Here is a 22972-nt window from a genome sequence, read left to right as displayed (position 1 = left end):
AGCTCACCCAGGAGAAATAAGGCAAGATTCTCAGCTGGTACTAATAAGCTCACTTCATTAAAGACAACAGTTTAACTGATTTACACCAGCTGAAGGCCACATATGGCAACTCAACAAAAATCTTGGCTGGTTTCTCTTCATAGTGAACCAATGAAACCACACATGAGAAGCCAGCTCACGTTTTGCTGTGGTGGATGCACACATCCCCTTTAGCTATGCACACCAAGTGCTCATGTGTCTAAGAGCACTGGCCTGCAGCCCTGCCTTTGCCATGGGGACAGTTTGCTCAAGGTTATAGACACTCAATAGCCCAAAAATAGACCTGAGGTGCAGTCCCACACCAGCAGCATGGAAAACCTATTCTAAACCAGCAAGTTTCAGCTGCAGCCTCCGCACTTGTCCCAGCAAAGCATCTGCGTGTTTGTGCAACCGAGCCAGTGGCAAAGAGCATCAGCTCCTAAAGGTCTGAAGGTGGAAATCAGATGTGCCCTTGAGGACAGCGGTCATGCTGAAATAAGGGAGGAACACCAGAGGAGGGAGATTTTGCTGAAATCTGCCAATCTTGGCATGGTCCCTTTCCCCTGTAGTGTCAAGATGCCTCATTTGAGGCCACTGAGCAATGGCACCTGCGCCCAAGTTCACGAGTGCCAAGCATCCACAACAGGTCCATGTCTTGCCTCCAGGGCAGAAGACAGGAAATGGCCCATGGTGACAGGCCACTGCCAGAGAGGTACAGAGGCACAGGCATGTTTCTCTACACAGTCATGCAGTGTTGCTGCTTTTCCCAGCTTCATGACTTCACATCCTGCCTGCAGATCTCTCAGCAGACCGGCCAGCGTGCCTGGCACGTGGGCTGCTGCAAACACTCGTGGTGTAAGCACTGCTGCAGGTGAAACACAGGAGAGGCCCAGAGAGCAATCTTATGTTCAGCACATGAAATCTTACAGGTTGGCAACAGCTTTGAAATCTTTACCAGCTGATGTGGTTTGCTGGGCTACATGCTGTTGACCTGTCTTATGCAGCTCTCCTCTGAGCCGACTGCATGACAGAGCTCTGACAGCACATACAACCCTCTGTGTTCACAGCACAGCATCTTGTGCCTACGTGTTGCTTAAGGAAAACTCACATTTAACAGGAAGGGCTGCTGAGAGTCCACAGCACTGAAGGGCTGGCTTCCTGGTGTGCTCTTTCACACGTGGACACCTAAAACTCCATCAAAATCTCAACTTTGTTGCCTGGTTTTTGCTCATAGAAAGTGTGGTCTTAATCTGGTGTATATTAGGTAATTGATCCCAAACACAGCAACCACACAGACATTGATCCATCCATCTCCTCCTCAGCTTTCAAATGTATTAGACTAAAGAAAAAACACACACAGTGCAGAAACTGTTCAAGAGCAAGACTAATTCTGCAGCAAGTAGGCCACAGTGGTCCGGAGTACCGAGGACAAAGGCAGCGGGTTAGTCTGGAGAACTTGATCAACACCACCATTATTATCCCCTCTGGAAAAACTCACCTAATGTTACCTTAAGGCTTCCTATGTGTCACTGGGAGACTGCATCATTACACTGTATCCCAGTCAGACCTTTTATTTTCTTTTTTCCATCTAAACAGTGACCTCAACAGTACCATATTTGCCTCTACTCCCATGATAACCCATATTTTCATCTAATTACCTAAACTTGCAGATAAGCAGTGCAGAAGTAATTTATCTCCTCTCTAAAACAAATCCCTTAATTGGATTGCTACTGCAGTAAATCCAAATACAAAGCAGTGCAATACATCCTGGTGTGTCTGGCTTTGCTGTGAAGTCCCACCAAACAGTTCTAGAGATCCTTACACTAACATTGATTTAGAGAGGATCCATTTCAAAATCCATGATGATTAAAAAAATCTACTGGGACAAAGACTGCTGACAGTCAACCTTCCCTTCCTGAAGAAGGAAATGAGGCTATTCAGCACTTTGCAGGAGTTGCTCAATGATTCATCTGGGTGGTGCCCAAGTTTCAAATCCCGCCGGGCTCTGCATCTCCTGCAAGCTCAAGGAATGCTTCCCAGTGAGCCTGTACTTGGCTGCAGCAGTCAGGCCATGCAAGGGCATGTCCTTGCACTGTCTTCTGTTATTTCAAACATTTGCTGTCATGCACATGGAGACATTCTGCAGGTGTGCACTCCTTTTCTTAATCTGCCATTTCAACGAGCCACTGACCTCCAAAGTCCCCATTCTAAGTTTGCAAGTCAACCTGAACAGGAGTTTTACTGATGGGGCCCTGGGTTCCTACACTGTCCTCGCAGCTGCAGTACATTACCAAGCCAGTGAGCCCACAGCCAACAGCAGGGTTTTGAGCAGAAGCTACATCAAACCTCTGCCTGGGGATTGCAAGATTTGCTTTGCCCAAGGGCTGCCCAGAGAGGGGAGAGAAGAAGGAAGAAGGAAACAGCACTAACAAAAATACCACAGAAGGCACAGAAGGAAGAAGGAACACCACTATTTGGCCAGAACAAGGTTTGGTCTTCCCAAATAAGAGAAGGTTCTTTTCTACATGAAATCTGTAACATCGCTAACCAATGTGAACTACTTACTGACAGAGATTATTTTTTCAAGCTCACGGGAGTGCTACAGGGAAGGACATCTCTGAAAAGAACTACTTACTCAGTCCAAGCTGAGCAATGTCTTCAAGTTCAGCTTCTGTCTTTGCTGCAGCAATTGCATGAGGCAACTTCAGTGTGAATGGAAGGACATCCCTGTTGGTCAAAGAGAAAAACAATTATGGTTTTCACAAAAAACTCCACAGTTTTAAGAGCATTTGTTTTCAACAGTGGCAGGGGATAATCTCTGATTATTTTCTTCTTGAGCTGTGGCAGGTAGCAAGAGCCTTAAACCCGCAGCACAGTTAAAACATTACCAACACCCTGGAGAGTGTTGTGAAGTGCAAATGACAGTCAAGTACCCAGGACTCGTGCCAGGGTTTCCAAAGAGCCAGCCAGTATTTTCTGCCTTTCCAAAAGAAGCTTTTACACCTGATCTTTTACAAGCATATCAGCAAGATGCAAAAGTATTCTCTGCCCTTAACACTTCAACAAAGCTTATTTTCTGAATATGCTGTTGACTGCTCTCCAAGTTGAATTCCAGTTTTCAGAATAAAAATTTAAATAAGTAGTTGTGCAACTACTCTAAAAATTTCTAAGCTAGGATGCTTTGGTGCTACTCTGTTCTAGGCTGAAAACACACTTCATTTAAGGAAGTTTTTGTAATTTATTCTCATGTGTGGTTTCACTTCACTGCATACTAGATGTTCAGTGGATGTTGTCAAAGGGAGATCCATGAGGAACATCAGAAGCCAAAACCAGTGTAAAAGGCTTTTAGACAGAGATTTTAAGGGACAAAACCACTTAACCATATGTACATTGTACAACCACTACCATCAAACAATACTACACCTCTTGCCTACCCAGTTGGTACCAATACACCCTCGAGCAGTGCAGGCTAAACTCCAAAACCTCTACTAGAAGTACCTACATAATGAAGACAAAATGAGAATGAATGGAGCACAGAAATCCTACATACAACTAGTGTCAGCATGAATTTTGGTTTTAAGGCTGTGAACAAGCCAACCATCTGCTGTAGCACAGGCACACGGTGTCTTTATCACATAAATATTCTCTATGTTGTACATTAACTTGTTGGAAAAAGAGGATCTCAGAACACCACTCAAACTCAAATCAAGCATATTTGAACACACACTCAACACTGCACCACAGAAAATCTAGAGTCTAGATCATCATCATGGTCTCAATTCAAAGATAGGTAAACCCTGACTCCTCATAAAAACTGGCCATTTTTTCTCTTCATACTACCTGGAAAACAAGTTTGGCAATCATAAACTGGAAAGCTGATGAGGCCATTTCGGTTGTTCCCAATTCAAATTCACATCTCAGTGTGATCTGGCATTTTTCCATTATGCTCCAAAAATTCTTTTAACTAGCAATTCCAAGAAAATGCCATTGCAAGCTAATTTATAGTTGCTATTAAATGAGTTACAGAGCACTTAAGAAAGTATTACAAGATATCAGATAGAGTTCAACGTGGCACTACCTCACAGCTGGGTGGGTGACACCACAGCAGCCTCCCAGTAATCAGTACCAGGTAAGACAGAAACATTTCCTTCCAAGTCTCACCTCTCATTTCTTCCATTACCTTCTAAGACTACCCAGGGATATCTGTAACTGGCAACATAAATATCAAGCTGAACCAAGTCCTTGAGACTCTCTTCTTCAAGAAAGTCCAGCAGACATAACTGAGAACATAACACCACCTTACCTGCTAATACAGTAGAAAGCAATAAGTCTGAATAAATCAGCAAAACTTATTCCAGACCCCTCCAAGGAAAATGCTGCAAAGAAAGTTACAAGAGAGGAAGAATCACACATTAATCCACCGTTCCTTAGAAAAGTTAAATAAAACACATTTCATATTTTTGCACAAAGTTAATAAGTTTTCCCCATTAAACTAGCTAAGTTTTCTTTGGTTAAGAAAAAACAACTCTGTGGAGGAGCACATGTCTCTGCTGAAGGCATTTTTAAGGACATACTGATAATCTTTGTGGACAGTTTGCTTTTGTATTCCAAGCCTAAGATCTAATTCCTGTGAAGCAGATGAAGTGTGACTCCCAGGCTCGGTGGGGAAAGCCAAAAGCCAGGCAGCAGCTTTGGATACCTCAGCAAGACCTCTCAGTGAGCAGCAAACCCAGAATTTGGTCAGTACTCCCTGCTGTAAAGCCAGCTCCTCCACGCCAAGGTTCTAGTGCTACTGACTAGAAAGTCTCCTCAGGAACCAGAGGAAAATTCAAGCCAGGTACCAACCTTTTCTCCAACTTTTACACCAAAATACAGGTCAACCTGGTCATTTATGTGTCCAGAAAAATGGATTTCTTTAAGAGAGACACTAACAATGCAGACAGTAAGCACACAGGGGAGCTGGGAGTGGGATCAGAGAAGGAAGGTGTTCAGATCCCCAACTACAGTTAAAACCTCAGCTGAGATGGGCGAGTAAAACTTTCAGTAGATACTTCCCCCTTGCGGAAAAATTTTATTCATAAATGACAACATATTATTATTTCATTTTCTAGATGGGAGAGAGGGAATTCATTAGTATAACAAGCCTACAAACACAGCCTCAGATCACACTTAGATCAACTCTTGTTGATAACTTTCTCTTCTCTTTGCTTGCCTTGCTTCTGGAACCAAAACCAGACACACAGAACTGACTTTTTGTTACTGGGAGCAGGGAAGGGAGAGATGAAAAAGGAAAAACTCAACTCAAATTTTGTCAGTTTACTAAGAGAAATAGAACTACAGACCCCCTGTTTCAGGGAAGTTTAACTGAAATTGTTGCCAATTTTCTCCAGTTTTCACTTTCTTGTTAAAATGAAACACTTGTTCCACTTGCAGTTTCTGCACCACATATGCTCACCAGCTACAGCTTCCTTTTTTCATTCCTAAATCTCAAACGTATTTTTCACACCCTCCCTCTAAAGATATGAGGGTATTATTGATTCAAAACCATTTGGAGTGCTAACATTTACTCATTTCCACTAAAAAAGACATATATAGATGGAATCAAAAAAGAGAAACATTGATCTTGCAACAGAAACAGCTAGATGGATTTTAACCCTTTGAAAACATTACATTAAAAACAAAGCAAGCAAACAACAAAACACAAACAAAAAAGACCACCCCACACCCAAATTTGTAGGTACAGAGAGCTCGTGACAAAGTTGCATCCAAGAACAGTCCCCTGAGTGCAAGGAAACACAAGCACATTTCAGTGACAGAAGACAGGATTAGAGACTGTGTTCCTACAGAAGGTATGTAAGTCTCTACAGAGGAGAACTACCCATAAAAACGAATGACTCCTGGATTCAGCAAGGTATACAATGGAAACATTCCAGTGCCAGCACAGACTGAAGTGTTTCTATGTCTCTCTCCTCGTCCAGGGCATACCCCAGCCACTCCCAGAGCCGCCTCAGACAGCACTGTGTGCAGCCCACGACATTATCTGCATGACTTTGGGTGTCTTCTGCCGTGTGTTCCACCAGTGCAAGTGCTCCTGCATCACACAGGGAAAGCAATGGAACAAACAGCTGAAGAGTGTGTAACTCACAACTTACTGTATGTACTTTCTTTGATGGCAAATTCTCTCAGGCAGGACCCGCAGTCGCTGGGCAGACGCAGAGAGATGACTTTCTTCTGCAGTCTCGCAGATTTCCTAACCAGAAATATCTGTTGTGCAGAAGGCAAAAGGACATGGTTTCAGCCTCATCACAGATGCTGTTATAGAGACAGATTATAGACAAAAGGAACCAGAACAACCTCCTGATGTTTGATCTCCGTAAAACATAACGGAGTTTCACTTGGGCGTTGCTGTCCCAGGTCCAACACCTGAGTGCAACAGGGCAGAGAACACTCAGAGAAACCAGCTCCTCCTTGTACATCAGGGGCACCACACCGAGTCCACTGTGCTCTCCTCTGAGCTCTCCAGCTGGACACACGACAAATGCCAAGGCTTGTTTTTTAGGGTTTTGTTTAGGGTTTGGATTGATCTTTTTTTTTATTCCACACTCAAAGAAATGGAAGTGTAACCTCTTACCCCAGGAGGCTGGGCCTGAAGAATTTCCATGGCTTCAGCATCATTCAGACCCAGCTGCAGCCACACAGGGTGAGTGTGGAGGAGCTTGTCCAATATGCTCAGCTTGTTGGATAGGCTGTCATATCCAGAGTCCCGGGGACAGCTTTTTACATCATTTTTCTCAGGAGAGACATTATCCATGTCCTTTATTAGACTGTGGAAAATTTAAAGAAAAATTAATTAGATATGCTAACCTCCTATGAACAATCATTCAGTTCAGCAAACTGAATTATTGCAGATCTAATGGCACTGCTGGCACTCTAGACTGGTATTTCTCCTACTCAGAGTTCTTATATTTAGATACACAAAAATTCTCTTTATAGGTTATCAATTCAAAGCCAACTTTAAGATAAGCCTTAGCATTCTCCCATGAGGTTTCAGAAATTCAGCAATCACTTCAGATACAGTTGTATGTGCATATGTGACTGAACATTGCACTCGCCTTCTTTGCTATGCTAACATTTGGAAAAACTTCTCTTCGAGGGCGTTCATGCCAGTCAGATACTTTTATTCCCACATGGATTGCAAATGCTGCAACCTACAGAAATCTTCCTCTCTCCTGCCTGCCAGAAAAATCTGTTCAATCCTCTGACAGTGGAGGAACCCACTACCTGTTGGTCACTGCACCAGACACAAGCACTTAGGCCATTTGTTTGGAGGGATTATTTTCCCAACACAAGCCCACAAACCAGCAGCACTTCATCTTATCCCCAGACCACTGCCTCTGCTCCAGCAGCTCTGTTGCCTCCACAGCTGCATATCCATCTTGATCCCCTCTGCTAAAGAGTGGTCAGAGACCACAGTCAGGAGAAAAGAGAGAGAGGGGGAGGAAGCAAGAAAGAGATGAGCAAGACAAGGAGACAAGAAAAATGTTAAATCCCCCCAATAACCCTCCCTAAGGCACAGCTTCATTAAGAAATCATTGTAAGTGGCAGTTACTTTTTATGGTCTTTGTGCTAAAATTTGTAAATATTTACATTTTGCCATGAAAGGTCCTTACCTCACATTTTAGAAATACACTTCCCAGGACCAGAAACAAGTAAGGAAGTTTATTTATGCTTCTAATTCCTTTGGCTCCAGATTGACCCCATAAGAAATAAAGGCTAAGCTAAGTGTGAAAGTGGCAAAGTAATCTAAGGTTGAAATTTATTTGCAGCAGGGCATCTAAAGTTACTGCTACATTCAGTAATGAAGTACATTTCTTCAAGGCTACAGATACTTGTTATTAAAAATCCAGATTAACAGAATACTTTGAGAACTCCTTTCATCGTACAAAGCTTCATCATCAGTCATGTAGCACAGAAATGTAGTACATTCATGTACACCCAATAAAACTGCATGTGTGTTGCTGGTTCAAATTCCTCATTTCTGAGCTGGAAGTACATCCTGTGATTCTCCCAGTGCTGGAAATCACCCCAGCACAGTTACTCAGTAACACCTTCCTGACGACAATATTTAGGAATGGCCCAAAACCAGCCTGCAAGCCCGAAGGTGACTCCCTGAGATGTCAGGCAGAGGGGCTGTGTGGTTCCTACAGACCTTTCCTGACAGCAGGAGAGGCCCTGCACAGCAGAGGGCAATGCAGCTCCATTTCCCCACTGCAGACTGCTTGCAACTCTTCTGAACCTCGTGCTTTGGACAGGCCCTAAGCACCACTGACAGCATTTACCAGCTGCACTATGCCAGCTGCTGCACCCAGCTAAAGTGGGTACAGAGTTAACAAGCACAGGAACACTGAATACTTAAAAAGGAACAAACAAAAAGCCCACCCAGCCCCCCAAAAAACCTCTAAAAACCAAAGAAACCAAACCAAATTAAACCCTATGAGCTAAACAAGGAAAAACCCCAAACCACCAAACTGCTTCCTTCTAGCTTTGGTCAGCAACTTGCAGCATCTCTGGATAGGGCTAGAAAGGAAAGTAAATGGGGTAGAGAACTTTCACTGTATTATCAGAGGAGAACGGGCACAATCATTTGACTTTTCATTACCTGGATCAATTACCACCACCAGCCTCTGCCTCCCTTTCTTTTGTCCTCTTTCTGTTTGCTTTTTCATGGTGTGATGCTGTCCAGATCTGCAAGGCGTCTAAAATGCAATGATCTTCCCCAGCCCACAGGAGTCAGAAGTTTTTAGTAACTGCCAGTACGCCTTCAAGGGGCACAAAACACACAGAAACACCCTGTGTGCAGAGGGGAAGTGCTGCTTACATCAGTCATGACAGGGCTCTGAAACCTTCCCAGCAGGAATCCTGGGCTGCCCTTTCAGCAAGAACCTGGTGTGGTAATGTGTGAATCTCCACAGAAGTCAGACCATGAACCACAAAAGTGTTTTCACGAGCTGTATCTCCAGTAAATATTGCTCAGACACTTTCCACTCACCCTCAGTGCCAGTGAGCTGCTTCACAAACTGAAGGGAGCTGTGGCAAAGTGCAAGCTATGCACCAACACTGGCTGCAAGCTTAACTGGATAGAAATGATTTCCATCCCTTGGTCAGGAGGTGAAAGCTAAACATGCTGCAGAGGGAATATGTCCAAGAGGGAAAAGTTTTTTGCCTGCTGAAGAAAGCTACAGCACACACAAAAGAAGATGCCAACTGGTATAACCCAGAATGCCTGGCATTGCTTGCTACCACAAAACCACCTAAAGCTGGCTAGAGTTTTCACAGATATGTAGGGACACAATGTTCCCCTTTGGTATGACTGGCTCAGTGTTCTCACCCCCCCTAAACCATTATAAATCAGAAGATTTATCTGAATAGGGAGCTGTCAGGTTTTTGGAACCTCCAGGTACTTACATGCACAATCCCTTCCACATGCCGAGAGCCAAGGAGGAAACTCTCTGACCTAGATACACAGGCACCTCCTTGTTGCAGCTGCTTCTGCCCCCTCAAGAAATAAGCCAAAGATTACGGGTATCTGATCATGAGAAGAATTTCTGCCACTCCTAAACAGCGATGGTTCAAACAACCCTAATGCAACCCAGCTAGATCAGCACTAGTATGTTACTGCAGTCTGCGGGGTGGTAAACAGGAACAAGCAACACTTAACAAAAATTATTTCCTATTCCCAAATAAAAAAGGAGGCAGAGAGAAAGATCAGACCTGGTGAACTCTGGAAAGAGCACGGCTTAGAAAAACCACATGTGACAAACCACATACAACCAGCTGCTTCCCCAGGTCCAGGAGCAAGCGCAGTCAAAAGCCCACTGGTGTGTTTTGACAGCCTATTACAGCAGTCTGGCACTCCTGAGCATCATGTTCCCGTTTGGTTTTTATTCTTAACTTCTCTTTAATTAATGATCTGGGCATTAGACATACAGTCAAACCCTGACACATGGCAGTTCTTGAAATCTGTCTTGTCTTAGACTTAGACTGTAAAATTATTTGAGGCTGGGATGTGTGTGTAACTACTTTGGAAACAACTGCATGGAAAGAACAACCATTTGAATTCCTCATGAGCCACTGATTAATTCAAGTCTACAGAATAAGGAGTTGCTGTAACCTAAGTGCTAGCAAAACATGCTGTATATTACGCAACAACTAAATTCCTCTCCTGCTTTATTTTTGGGTTGGGGGAAGGTTGGTTGGTTGGTTTGTGTCATTTGTTTGGGGTTTTTTTTACAGAGACTCCTGGTAAAAGACAATCTGACTAGGTCACACTAAACTCAAAATCGAAACACAAATCACGGATGGTCTGCTTTGATGCAGGGGTGCTACACTGGTTCCTCTTCAGTGGGGAAGCAGTTTCAACACAATTCACAATGAACTGAAGAAAACACATGATTCACGCAAGTTTCCTTAGACTTGAGAAAACCCACAAGCATGTGGGAAGTAAACAGAGGTAACTGCCAAGATAAACAGTGCTGTGCCGCATCCTGATTAGACTGAGCTCACAGTGAAAAAGACAAGGAACAGGTTGAAGCCTGTAACCAGGATGATCCTTGCTCCAGTCCCACCAAAGTTAACCACCCCAGAGTCAACCCAGTTTAACTCTCCACTGCTAAAGTGCCTGCATTTGTGTAAATTCTGCAGTCTAACAGGTCTTAATCACAGCAGTCTGGCCTACACAGTCATTCCGAGCATCGACTGGGGGGCCTTAAGCCTCTGCTGAACATTCCCTGCCCTCCTCAGCAGCCAGCCTGTCCTTTCCTCCTGCACCCCATCACAGCTGAAAGCTGAGGGAAGAAAGGTTGTTGGATACTTGCCTATCTGTCTACAATAACAGAAGCAACTCACTGTGCAGGACACAGGAGCCGACTGTAGTGCAGTAACTGCTGTGGGAAGGACACAGGCGTGAGGGCCGGCAGCGCCAGACGGGAGGGAGGGAGCAAAGCTCTGCCCTTCTTCTGTCCCGGTAACAGAGCAGGAAGGGAATAAGCTGCTGCAGCTGCCACACCACCAAAGCATCCCTGTACCCCTGCACAGGCACCAAGCGCCCTGGGGAGCCTGGAGCTTCCCAGCCTTCCCTCCAGAGGGACGGCAGCGAGCGCTGTCCCCTCACGGGCATCCTTGAGAACAGACACGCAGGGGTCCCGTGGGCCGGGCCCTCGAGGGAGACCCAGCGCCTCCCAAAACATCATCCAGGTGCCACCTGTCACCACACGTGCTCCCGGGCTGCCACTGCACGCAGAAGCTCTCCTGTTACTCTTTGAAAGGTCACCAGCACAGCACGGGACAGAGACCGGCCCCATCAGTGCCCTTCTCTGACAACTCCGCTCCTGTGCGTTACCGAGACAAATGTCTGTGCTGGGAGAAAGTCCTGGCATCCAACACGGTGGAATATTGAAACACAGCCTGAGCATCCCCCTTCAAACACAGTTTGGCAAGTCTTTGTTGTTGCCTGGCTTTTACATGCTTACAAGCCAAAGTTGTGGAGCCTTGAATCATTCTCATTATTACTTGGGCCATATACGCTAAAAGGGGAGATAAGCCCAAAACAGAACTGTGGGGGAGGAGTATAAATCTGAAAGTTGCCACATAACCACAAAAACCCCCACACCACAACACTGAAGTTGCAGGCACACAATTTCATGCAGTTATTTTTTTGAACCCAGCCGAGAGCTCTCGCAACCGCTGCCTTTCTAAAACTGCCCTGTGTGTCTGTGGATACCTGGTAAGGTGAAAAAAACGGGTTAGAAAAAATTTAGCTCGCATTTCTCTAGATGCAAATCCGAAGGTCATATCAAGAGACCAGCTTCTGAACAGCAGAACACACAATAACGAGAGCAAACTACATTAATTACCAAGTTTTAAAGTAACTACAAAGAAATAAAGTTATGACTAAACACAGCCTTGCAAAGTGTCCAGTTTAAACAAGAGCTCTGGAAAACCTTGGTTGAAATTACTGTAACCTTGCTCTGTAGCTCTATATAAACACAACTGAACTATAAAACTTTGATACAGGTTCTTCCTTACATAGAAGCACACAGTGCAGAATTACACAGTAATAGAAAATTTGGCATTAGCTCACTTATTCAGATTTCATATTTTACATTTATCATCTCAAAGTGATAGAAAAGAATGAATTTTTTTTTTGGTGGCTATTATTTCAGTATGAAATTGACTTCAGCTACACAGTCCTGGAAATTGCATTATTCACTTTTTATGTTAGCTTTACTTACAAATTTTTATCATTTTGCACTCAAGATTAACAAATTCAGCTTAAGAATCCATTTAAAAAATCAGTAAAGAAGTTGACTGTTTCCAGCTAAGTGCTTCCACCAAGATTTTACCAGGAGATCTTAGCCTTTCATGCATATGGGTGTTCTCAAAGATACAATAAGCCTTTTCTTAAATGAAAATTAGCTGATGATCGCTGAAATTAATTAGCTGAGCCCACCAAAATGAAGAAAGTATCCTTTCTGCCACTGTAAGAGAACTGTACTCTCAAAAGCTTTAAAACTTGAATAATGTGCAACCAGGGCCATAGCCAAGGACTTTAATTAGGTCACCTGTTCTTTACCACTTGGGCAACAGTGTTTTATGTCAATAATTTACATATACTTTGCAGTAAGTTCTAGCAGATTTCAACAGAATTCATAGAAATAAAAAAAAGTTAAAAAACTTGGATGGAATTCTAAATTACAATTACCCACTTCATTACTCACTGCTAGAAGAACAAAGCCCACCAGCTCCAGAGCTGGCCCAGAGCGTGCAATCAGATAAAACACAACACCTACACTGGTTGCTTTCCTCTTGCAAGAAATATTCCAGACAAGGATACATTTTTGTACTTTCGTTAAAACAATTATTAAAATATTGATTATCCTCCAGATGCCAATTCAACAGATGTTACCAGTCAAGCACATCAGCCACAGCAAATCCAAGATGCTGAGGCCCCACTCTGCCCACTTCAAGGTACGAGTGTACCATGACAAATTTTCACAGTCCACATCTACGTGGTACGATCAGTTTGAAAAAGCCAGAAATGTTATCTGCACTGTAATATGTATCTCAAATCATCTTAAGGAAATGCCCCACCTATTTTATTTTTTTTCATGTGCAAGTTACTCATACATAAATTAAACACATATCCCACATATGTATTAGCTCATAACAGTCAATATTTTACTTTCTAACCCAGGAACATAAATAAATCATATATTACAGTGTGTTGAATCTTCACAGAGCCACTTGAAGCTATGCGCATTTTGTCTTTACAGCGTGAAAGCAAAGCTCTGCCACAGACAATGGGAATGATGTTAGAAGTTTCCTGCTTCAGACATTCATCCCTATCCAAGGTTTAACAAGGAAGTAGAAGCGAAGCTCAGTTGCTATTAGAAGATATTAAGGCAAATACACAGAAAACTGAATCTCTGGGCACTCCTGCACAAAGGTAAATTCCCTGGATCAAGAGCAAGATTACCCACACCCCCTGTGCTGCTAGGAAGAACAGTGGAAGGACATAAGCCACCCAAGAAGACAGTGCAATGAAAACATTCCTGTCACAGTAGAGCTCCAGGAACCATGAAAATAAACATTTTAATCACCTTCGCAAATCAGCAGATTCATCTTCCAGTGTGAGATCTGTCTGTACCATCTCCTGTTTCAGTTCTCCGATTTCTGAGGCAATTGTGTCAATGAGCTAGAAAGGGACAAAAATAGGATGACATCAAGTGAGTGGAAGAGGCGTGGAAAAGAAGCCCGGGCAAGTTTAGTCACCAGAGATTACAAACTGTTTGGTTTTTTTTTTTTCAAAATCGCATCCTATTTGGACTTCCCCTTGCAAAGGAAAAAGTAAGGGTTGGGGCCACTTATAATGGTTCTCAGAGGAAGAATAATTCCTGTTCTGTGCCAGTACAACACCTTCCAGGTTGGCTAGCCTTTTTATTTAAATGTATTCAATTTGCAGCCTCTACATATTATACAACAGCTTACAAGAACTAAATTATTCAACTATTTGTAGCATTTACTTTCCCAAATAAAAAGAAAAAATATATTTAGAACAGTTCCACCTGCAAGAGTTCGACTGCAGAAGGGGCACTAAGCCAGCATGATGATACCGTGGAGGATGAAAAGCAACGAAGCGAGAAAGGAATGAGGAGCTGCTTTTCACGTTAGGTTCTGGATTCCACTTGAACAGAACAATTCAGTTAAAAGGGACTGCCTCGTAACACTTCAGCTCAGGTGGAACACCCACCCTAATTCTGGGCATGAGGGCAAAAACTCATTTTAATGTGGGCAAGGTTAGCACGAGGGCTGTATCCCGAGAAATGAAGAATTTGCTAGCCAGAGTTCTGGGGAACATTTTGCTGAGCAGAAACCAACTATGAAGTTTGCAAGCCATGCTGTCTTGAACACTCTTTGCAGCCAGTGCATCAAGTTTGCTTGTCACACTGCACCATGGCAGTACATAAACCCTGGCAGTGTCCCCTCCCTCCTGCCTGGAGAGAAGCTGATGAGAAGGTTTGCAGCAATGCAGTGATCTCTGCCACCATCCCTGAACCACAGAGCAAACAAAAACACCGGTACTGAGGCAAAACCAGCTTCCCAGTCCAAGTCAGAACAGTCTTCCCAGTCACTCACTAGACATGACCCCGAGTCCCGCTCAGGGCAGGCAGCGTTTTCAAAGCGTTGTGGGCATCATTTCCCTGTACTGTTCTGCTGGAAGGAATTCACTCTCTCCTTTGCTGTGCAGTATTATTCCAATCAATTTAAAAGAAGTTTTAGTCTCTGCTTACAGCTGGCCAACCTTAAGTGAGAGTGCATTACCATTATCCACACCGTTTCTGTCACAGCTCCCAGATGTTCTGTACCACTGGCATTGCAAAGACCTTCCCCCTGCTGACTCTTAAACAGCCCTGGGTCACTGCAGCCAGACGTGAGCAATGCCTTCCTGAGCACGGCAAAGGGAAGAACCCACACCATCCTGCCAGAGCCAGCACACCCCCAGGAACCTCTTAGGCCTAAATCTCTGAGGAGCAAACCATTACAGCCTCTAGATACAACAATCACTCAAACTATTTCAGTAGCTGTACCTTCTGAATGTACTTTCTTAGAGCTAGTTTTAAATAACTAATGGCATTCCAAAATACTGACACAATGGATTTCTTGTTATTTGTATGAAAACATACAAAATGCGAGTCAAAAAATGCTAATAAATACACATTCAGAAAGAAATATGATTTGTCACTTTTAAATAAAGAATGTGACAAGTATTTGGAAAAAATAAGAGCGCACCTTTGTGAAAAAAATCCATTCCAGGTTTAATTACAGCCTATCGGTTATTTATATTAGGATTTCCTATCCCTGGATTAAAATCACATTTCATAACTGATGGCAGAACACAAAGCAAAGGGGCTTTATCCTTATGAGGTTTGCTAAGTGCAGTGAGGTAGTGAGACAACCATACCAGTTGTTACTGCTAAATAAGACACTGCTGATGCAATCCTCACTCTGTCTCTACAGCTTTTGGAGCCTTCTTCCCTTTCTGGTTCTGCTGAAGCTTTTCATTTCAGAGCTTTAAAATACCTGGTGACTGCTCGAACCACTGAAAGGGATGACTTGCTCTGTCGCCATCTGGCTGTTAACTCACTTAACTGAATTAATGGGCTTTGATGAGAGCTGCAAAAAACCCCAAACCCACCCAAAAAACACCAACCAACCAAAATAAAATCTCCCTCCCAGAAAACAGAATCTCTGGGCACTACAGCAAAGAATTCAAATCCAAACTGTACTAAGGGCAAAGTAATCTGAACACTTTTTAATTTGTATGCCTGCCTTGAAGAGAAATCATCATTCCTGAGGGGAATTTTTCCATGTTCAGCAATTTCACTTTATCTAAAGAGAACACAAACAAAATGGCACATTTCAAGGAGCCTTATGCTCACATTCTATTCCACTGGGCAGATTTCTGGGGTATACTACATATCCTCCAGGACAAGGCAGTCTTTCCTCAGTCTATGAGAGGTCAGTACATCCTGGACAAGGAAACCAGGTAAAGCGTGGCATCAAACCAAACAGAACACACTCTGCAACCCAACAGTGACTTATCACCTACCACCCTGTACCTCACCTCAAATAAAACATTTATCCTTAGGGTTAAATAACCCCCCTGTTTTTTTCTAAAATAAACCACCAATATTTTCTGCAAATTGCAACTGATTTTCCTTAAATTTTCTTTATGGTAAAAAAAGTTACTCTCAATTTCAAAAAAAAAGAAAAAAGGTCTTATGGAGTTGAATCATCTGGGTATCCTTGCAGTTAACTGACACATACTGTCACCACAGCACCTGACAGACCATTTTCTATCAAATAACACAGGGTGCGCTCATGATTTTATGACATCACCTCCCAAGTATTCAGGACCAATGAAAGGTCTGGTGATTATGCAGCACCTGGGACGGACACATGATGAGCATCAGACAAGATGAGCTGTTAATAACAGGTTTCTGCAAAATGCAGGAAGAATCCTGGCTATGGACTATTATTAGCTTCGACCCTGAGAAAACAAGCAGCAGCAAAGGGCTCTGCCTTTTTAAGTGCAACTGGAATTCCTCAAACAGATTTCTCTATTTGCAAAGTGTGACACCTATTTGGCTGGAAATAATTGGAAAACTCACCCATTTGTTTCAATAGAATGGAAATCAAGATGGTAAGAGGCAGTTTCCAAAGGAAAATATAACTGAAGTGGACGGATACATGTGCCAGGGGCCACTGTTAATGTAAAATAGCATACATGAACCCAAAGACTTAAAAAGTAATCAGGAGAAATCTGTTGCAGCCTATTTAGGACCATGACATAGATACTACCCTCCAATACTACAGAAAGAGGAGGTTTACTTGAAAAGAAATGCGTTTGGAAGTATGACATCTTCTCAGGTGGTTAAAAAAAACCCCAAAACTAAAATGACACCTTACATAATATGATAAAATAGCCATTTTTGAGTCTAATGATTTTCCTTTGGAATTTATTTCTGATAAAGCACTGTTCCGTAGGTTAAAAAGAAACTACAATGTAACCACTGTAAACCCCAAGACCAATTATGACTCAGACAGCATGAACTCACACAGCAGCCCAGCACAGTATTCCCTAAGCAAACTATCCTAAACATTGCATTGCCAAATACCACGGACTTGTTTACATGCCTGATACCCATGAAAGAAATAATGAAATGCAAACATCTTACACCACAACATTTCCTTTCATAACGTGCCACACTCTGCATATTGTCAATTGATTCTTGGTTCAGCGAGACTGAGCTCAGCTTTTGGAAGCTGGGGGGGTAACACTCCTACACCCAGCCCACAAGCATGGCACTCCAGCAGCCCAGGGCTCTGCCACCACAACCCACAGGCCAGTTTTGGTTGGCATCTTTCAGGACGTCATAGAAGCAGCAAAAGCAAGAGCAGGTGTGTTCACCAGAAGCAACACACTGCCCAGGGGCCACAGTCACCTTTGGGAAGCTGCTCTGCCGACACACACAGCCAGACACAGCCAGTGCCTCTCCCAGAAGCACAGCCTAACTAGAGGTCTTCTTACTCACTCAACTGATGAAGAGCTTCCTGTTCCCAAGAGGAGGACAGGTGGCTTTGATTTGATGTCTGTCTCAGGACATTTTTAGAAAAAAACTGCACGACAACTGAATTCCTGTTTTTTGTGTCGAAATGCCAAATAAGCCTGTACAGGGAACTAACAAAACTGCCAGCTCTGGCAGCCAAGGAGGAGCCAGCCCAGCAGACCACTGCAGAATGTTTCCAAGCCCTGAGATTTACAACAGCAGAAAAGGAAAAGGTAAGGTCGGTGCTTCCAATCTGGCAAGGCACCCCGGGCTGAAATAGCAAGATCAGACCGGACAAATGAGCCTCGCCACTCACCACCCCCCCTTCCTGCCAGCAGCTCATTTTTCATTCTTTCTGTAGACCTGCATCCTCTTTGGCACCACATCTTTTCCTTCCTGTTTTGATAAGCAGAACGTAGCAACCCTGACAGAGCACCCTGTGTGACGAGGTGGCCAAGTGCCAGAGATGAGCCCGACTGGGAACGCTGCTCCCGGACTCCTGCAAACGGCTCAGTACAATCGAGTATTTTGATACACGGCTGCAAATTCTGCTTGTTTTGCACAGTGAGCTGTGAATTCTAAGGGCCATTGACACAGTTCACTGTCTTATTCATCAGTAAGCAACAAAGTTTTACGCTATGCTTGGTTTTGGAACAGAAAAGCTTTATTAGTGTAAAACCTCTGAAGCCAGTTCAGTAAAGACTGGAACATCTTCACGAGGAGGATGTTTCAGTAAAGAGGACATTTCTCAGAGACATATACATTCAGTTCCTTGCTCTACTGCACACTCCCTCTGTAACCACTGGCAGGCTATGCAGTCCCAGAATTACCCAAGACTAACTCCATCCTTGCTTCATTTTTACTACTTGCTGGCTCTAAGCTTCATCAACTGCGAAGCACAAAGAGTCCACAGAATTTAGCCTGCAACACTACAGACCTCTGCTCTGTGTAAAATGGGGACAATACTGTATCCCTGTGTAAAATGGGGACAATACTGTGTCCCTGTGTAAAACGGGGACAATACTGTTTTCCTTGTGTACCAACAGTCAAAGGAATGTCCGTGAAAAAACTAAAAGATGTCAAGAAGCTACAGCAATGAGAACTACTTAAGAACCAGAAAAAACCCATAATGTTGGAATTTCCCACTGGTATTTGTCAGTGATTTTTCTGGGAGATGTTGCTGAGAATGGTAAGACACTTTTTTATGGGGATTTAAGTGCCCTGAGAATCTGCATGCCAGCATGGTAAAGGTTTCTTAGGCAACTGCAAAGCAAAAGCACAGCAGGAGAGCCACATGCAGAAGTACAGTACACAGTCTGTGCATGTGAGGAGAGCATTCCAAACTACACGTCAGCATGGGTAAAATCCCACAGCGGAATCACTAGTTCTCCTAAACACACAGACAAGGCAAATTAAAATAATGCAAACTGGAAAAAATCTGATGTGCCAAGTATTTTGTTTGCTCACCCTTTCAGCTGTAGCAAATACAACAGTTGTCACAATTTGATTACGTGGGGGAGGTGATTTCACTGTAGGCACACCAAGGCCCGGGTGCACTGCACACAGGCTGGGTACACTCACTGCCTGCAGTTTCCAGGCTGACACCGTGGGTTTGGAACCATGGCCCAATTGCAACTTCCCAGGGATGGGGAGAGCTCTGAAAAAGCAGCTTTGAGGCATCTTTTCCCCAGCCAGCCTGTCCTCAGGAAAATTTAGGGCAACCTTAGTTACTTAACTGACAATGTTTCTTACAGCATTAAGAGTGCCATGTCTAGAAATTGCTCAGGCAGACTGCATTCCTAATCATCCTGAGTAACTACAACCACATCAGCATGAACAAAACAGCTGTTCCAGCATCTATTTTGCACACAAGAATTACACAAGGAGATAGCAAAGGACTGCAGAACATGGACACTTGCTTACAGTCCCATCTGACATGAGGATTCCTTCAGCATACACATAAGTGACCACCTAGAAATATTCCTCAAAACTGAGACAGTTTCTTGCCCTGATTTGAAAAATACAGCTTTTCTCCCTAAATGGCTGTGGACTGCCATTAACAAGGTTGATGTTTGTCGTCCTGAGATATGAGATGTAGCTGAAGTGTGTTGCAAAACTTGAGAAGTGGTTCCTGTCCCTGGAATACCCTGTTAATAGCTGACCACATGAAGCCCTGGGCAAGCCAAAGGGGAAAACACTGTCACTGCAGTGCTGGTTGTTCACTCCCTAAAGACTGTCTTAAGCTACAGACAGCATGTAGCACCTGAAACAAACCCTTCAACGGCGCCTGTGTGCCACTGCCACAGTCCTGGTGTGAAGCTGCTGACACCACAGCTGGTCCTGGCACACTCATTACAGCTCTCCATGGGCTAAAGGCACCAGCCACCACTTGCTTGGCTCCCCTTTGCCTGTAGCCAGATTCAGGCAGCAAAAGAAGGATATTTCTGTCCCACAGGAAGAGAAGGAATGGAAACAGTGACGTGCAGAGATGGTAGCAAGTGTTGCACTTTCCCTGGCAGAAGCTGCAGCAAGCAGTGAATATTCCAAGGGATGTGATCACGGTAAGTTAATTCAGGGCTCAGAAACACCCACAAAGTTTGATTGCTCCTTCAAGCAAAGCCCTGCCCAGCAAGACAGTCACTGTGACTCTGGCACTTGCCAGAAAGATACACACTTCTCCTGGTCAGTGGCAGGACACCACAGTTTGACAGGTCAGCATCCTTTCCATACAGAGGCACTGCCTGGACACTCTTTTCCCTGTCCTGCTTTCTAGAAGCACGTGGTGTTCACAGCTGTACTCACACCATGCACATGAAGGCTCTGACAACTGTACTTCAGATCAATTAATCCCTTTTCACTGAAAGAAAATCTTCCTTGCAGTGTTCTCTACAATTAAACTCAGCAAATCTTCCTTGCAGTGTTCTCTACAATTAAACTCAGCACTGCTTCCAGACCTCCTCCACTACACATAAATACAACAGTTAATGGGATTCAGTTGTGTTTTGAAAACTGCACTGGTAACTCCCACTGCACCTCGGCTTTTTGGGATGCCAAGTTTTCCCAAAATAGGCAAGGAAATGAAACCAACTTTCAATCCAATAATGGAAATCATAAACCTGTACCACAACTTTAAATGACACAAATCCACCTTATGAAAGCTCTTAACAATTTTATTCCTGTGCATAATAAAGCTTATGTTCTCAGTATTAGTGGCAAAGAAAGCCACAAGCTATTTTACACCAAATATTCTATTCAGTGTACAGGAAAACAATATACACATGAAATAATTGGAGGGTCAGGCAGCCACAAACACCACCTGTGAAAAAAGAGATGCTCAAGAAGCACTCCCCATTTTACAGAAAAGGCTTGCTACATATCACAGAGAGCATTGAACATTCTGCAGCACTCATTTCACACTAACCCATGGACTTTAAGTTCTGTATAAATATCCCATTTACCTTAAAGAAACTTCCTCTCTTGTCCAGACAACAGGTTTTCATTGTCAAAGACGACATCTTCCCTGAGAAGACTCCACTGTATGCTTTGAACTCCTAAAAGCAGAGACATTTTTTAATGGTTAGTCCAGTCTGTAGGAAATTCCTCTGCACTTCTAAGCCACAGAAACAGTCACAACAAGCCCTCTGCCAAATCCCTTTCCGTCAACAACACTGTGCCATTTATTTCCTACCAGAGTCCTTACGTATCCCTTCAGTCTATTATTTTTCCATAAATTGCTTCAAAAAACCAGTGCTACTCAGAGTTCAATGTTTCTCCCTTCTCCTCACAGCTGATCCTGTAGCTGTGAGCAGATTTTAATGTGCTCATTAAAAAAGAATGCTAAAACATAATGATTGCTTTCTTTGTTTGCTTGACCTCAGCCTGCAGTACAAACAGAACAAAATGTTAGATGTCACTACAAGCTGCTCTCAAATATTACAGTATTAATGGGATTTATCGGGGGGGGGGGAACAATTTAAAATCACCCACAAGGGAGAAAACACAGTAGCATTAAAGTAAAAACTGATGAAGAAAAAAAAAGCCCAAGTACCCCCCAGAAATGCTGCTTCAAGTTCCTAAAATGCCACCGAGTCACATCCAAGTGAGGAGATGAAGATGCAGTTAGGAAGAAGCTGCATTTTCCACTCTCAGGTAAACTTAATGAATGGTTTAACACCCAGGAGAATAAACTAATGCCTCATTAGAACATACCCACAGAAGGAGGAATATCAGCGGGGTGATCTCCAGCTGCAAGTAGAGCAGGACAGTTCCTCTTAAGTCACAACCAGTTCGCACCAATAATTTGTGAACAAACTTCTGAACTAAACAGGAATCAGTTCCTTGGCTAAAAAGTCCTTCTAGGATTTTTAAAGGTGAGTTTATAATCGTATGTAAACAGCCTAACTCTCCTCCTTGCCCACACATTTACCAGCCACACAGCAGGCAGTCATGCTGGAAGTTTCAGTCACCTAAATGTTGAATAATGCAAGCACAAAACACTACAGAAAGAACTGACAGGGCTCAGCAAGACCAAGGTGGAAGGAGGAGCTTAAATAAAAGAAGGGTTAAAGGAAAAACCCTGGCAAGCAAAAGCCTTGGAAAGGGCTGACAGCTAGAAGCAGGAGAAAAGAAACATTTTCTTTTGGTTTTAACATGTAGCAGGAAGCCTTAAATAGTTCGCCCTGTTTCCAGAGGTCATACCAAGAGAGCACTAGAAAAGGTTACATTTTTCCACTCAGATTCTGGTCAAAAAGCAGCCGTGCTGGGAAGCTCAGAATCCTGTCTGTTTTCCAGGCAGAGTTTGCAGACATTTAAGGCTGAAAGAAAAATCTCGAATTCTGCATTGTTGTGAAAGCCAAACCAGGAAAGGACAGAAAACAGTGCAGGGAAAAAACCCAAAATTTAAAAAATCCAACTTTCTTTGTAAATCAGTGTATTTAAAGGATCCACTCCTGGTACTGTGATCTGTGTTTCTTTACCTAGAAGTACACCTAAATAACCTGACTGCACCAATCCCATAAGAGACTGATGTTCAGTGAAGGGGGGGAGTCTGCAGGTGCTATTAAATCACTTAATCTGTGTCCTCATTTGCCACAGGCACAGGGGGACAGAACAGTTGCTCCACTCTGGGGACATCAAACATTTTAAAGACTTTTGGTATTTGATATTGGCTATTCTAAACAATCTCAAGATTGCCATATAACAAGTTTTTTAAAATTACAAAAAAAAAAATTGTTTTCTGTCAATGAATTCTGGAAAGGGAAATTTGCACCTGAAAGACTTAAGTT

General features: G+C 43.4%; 1 protein-coding gene across 3 annotated transcripts in view; it reads right to left on the bottom strand.

Moving 5' to 3' along the window:
• The window catches only part of RIN2 (Ras and Rab interactor 2), a 57986-nt gene that overhangs the window by 18049 nt on the left and 16965 nt on the right, over window positions 1–22972 (bottom strand). For 2 of the 3 annotated variants that reach the window (XM_039385792.1, XM_027724192.2), the window contains exons 2-7: window positions 21146–21238; window positions 13677–13771; window positions 6650–6842; window positions 6171–6282; window positions 4322–4394; window positions 2654–2745 (exon numbers count right to left, since the gene is read on the bottom strand). In XM_039385792.1, coding sequence (XP_039241726.1) covers window positions 2654–2745; window positions 4322–4394; window positions 6171–6282; window positions 6650–6842; window positions 13677–13771; window positions 21146–21202 — 622 coding nt within the window. In that variant the 5' untranslated portion in view covers window positions 21203–21238. Of the gene's footprint in view, window positions 1–2653; window positions 2746–4321; window positions 4395–6170; window positions 6283–6649; window positions 6843–13676; window positions 13772–21145; window positions 21239–22972 lie in introns of those variants that run through there. The other variant, XM_039385793.1, reaches the window with a different exon arrangement.

Source organism: Pipra filicauda, unplaced genomic scaffold (assembly GCF_003945595.2).
Source record: "Pipra filicauda isolate LSUMZ 115617 unplaced genomic scaffold, ASM394559v2 scaffold435_size564288_pilon, whole genome shotgun sequence".
In the NCBI taxonomy this organism is placed as follows: domain Eukaryota; kingdom Metazoa; phylum Chordata; class Aves; order Passeriformes; family Pipridae; genus Pipra; species Pipra filicauda.
Note: the sequence above shows the minus strand (reverse complement) of the source record. Positions and strands in the feature narration are given on the sequence as shown.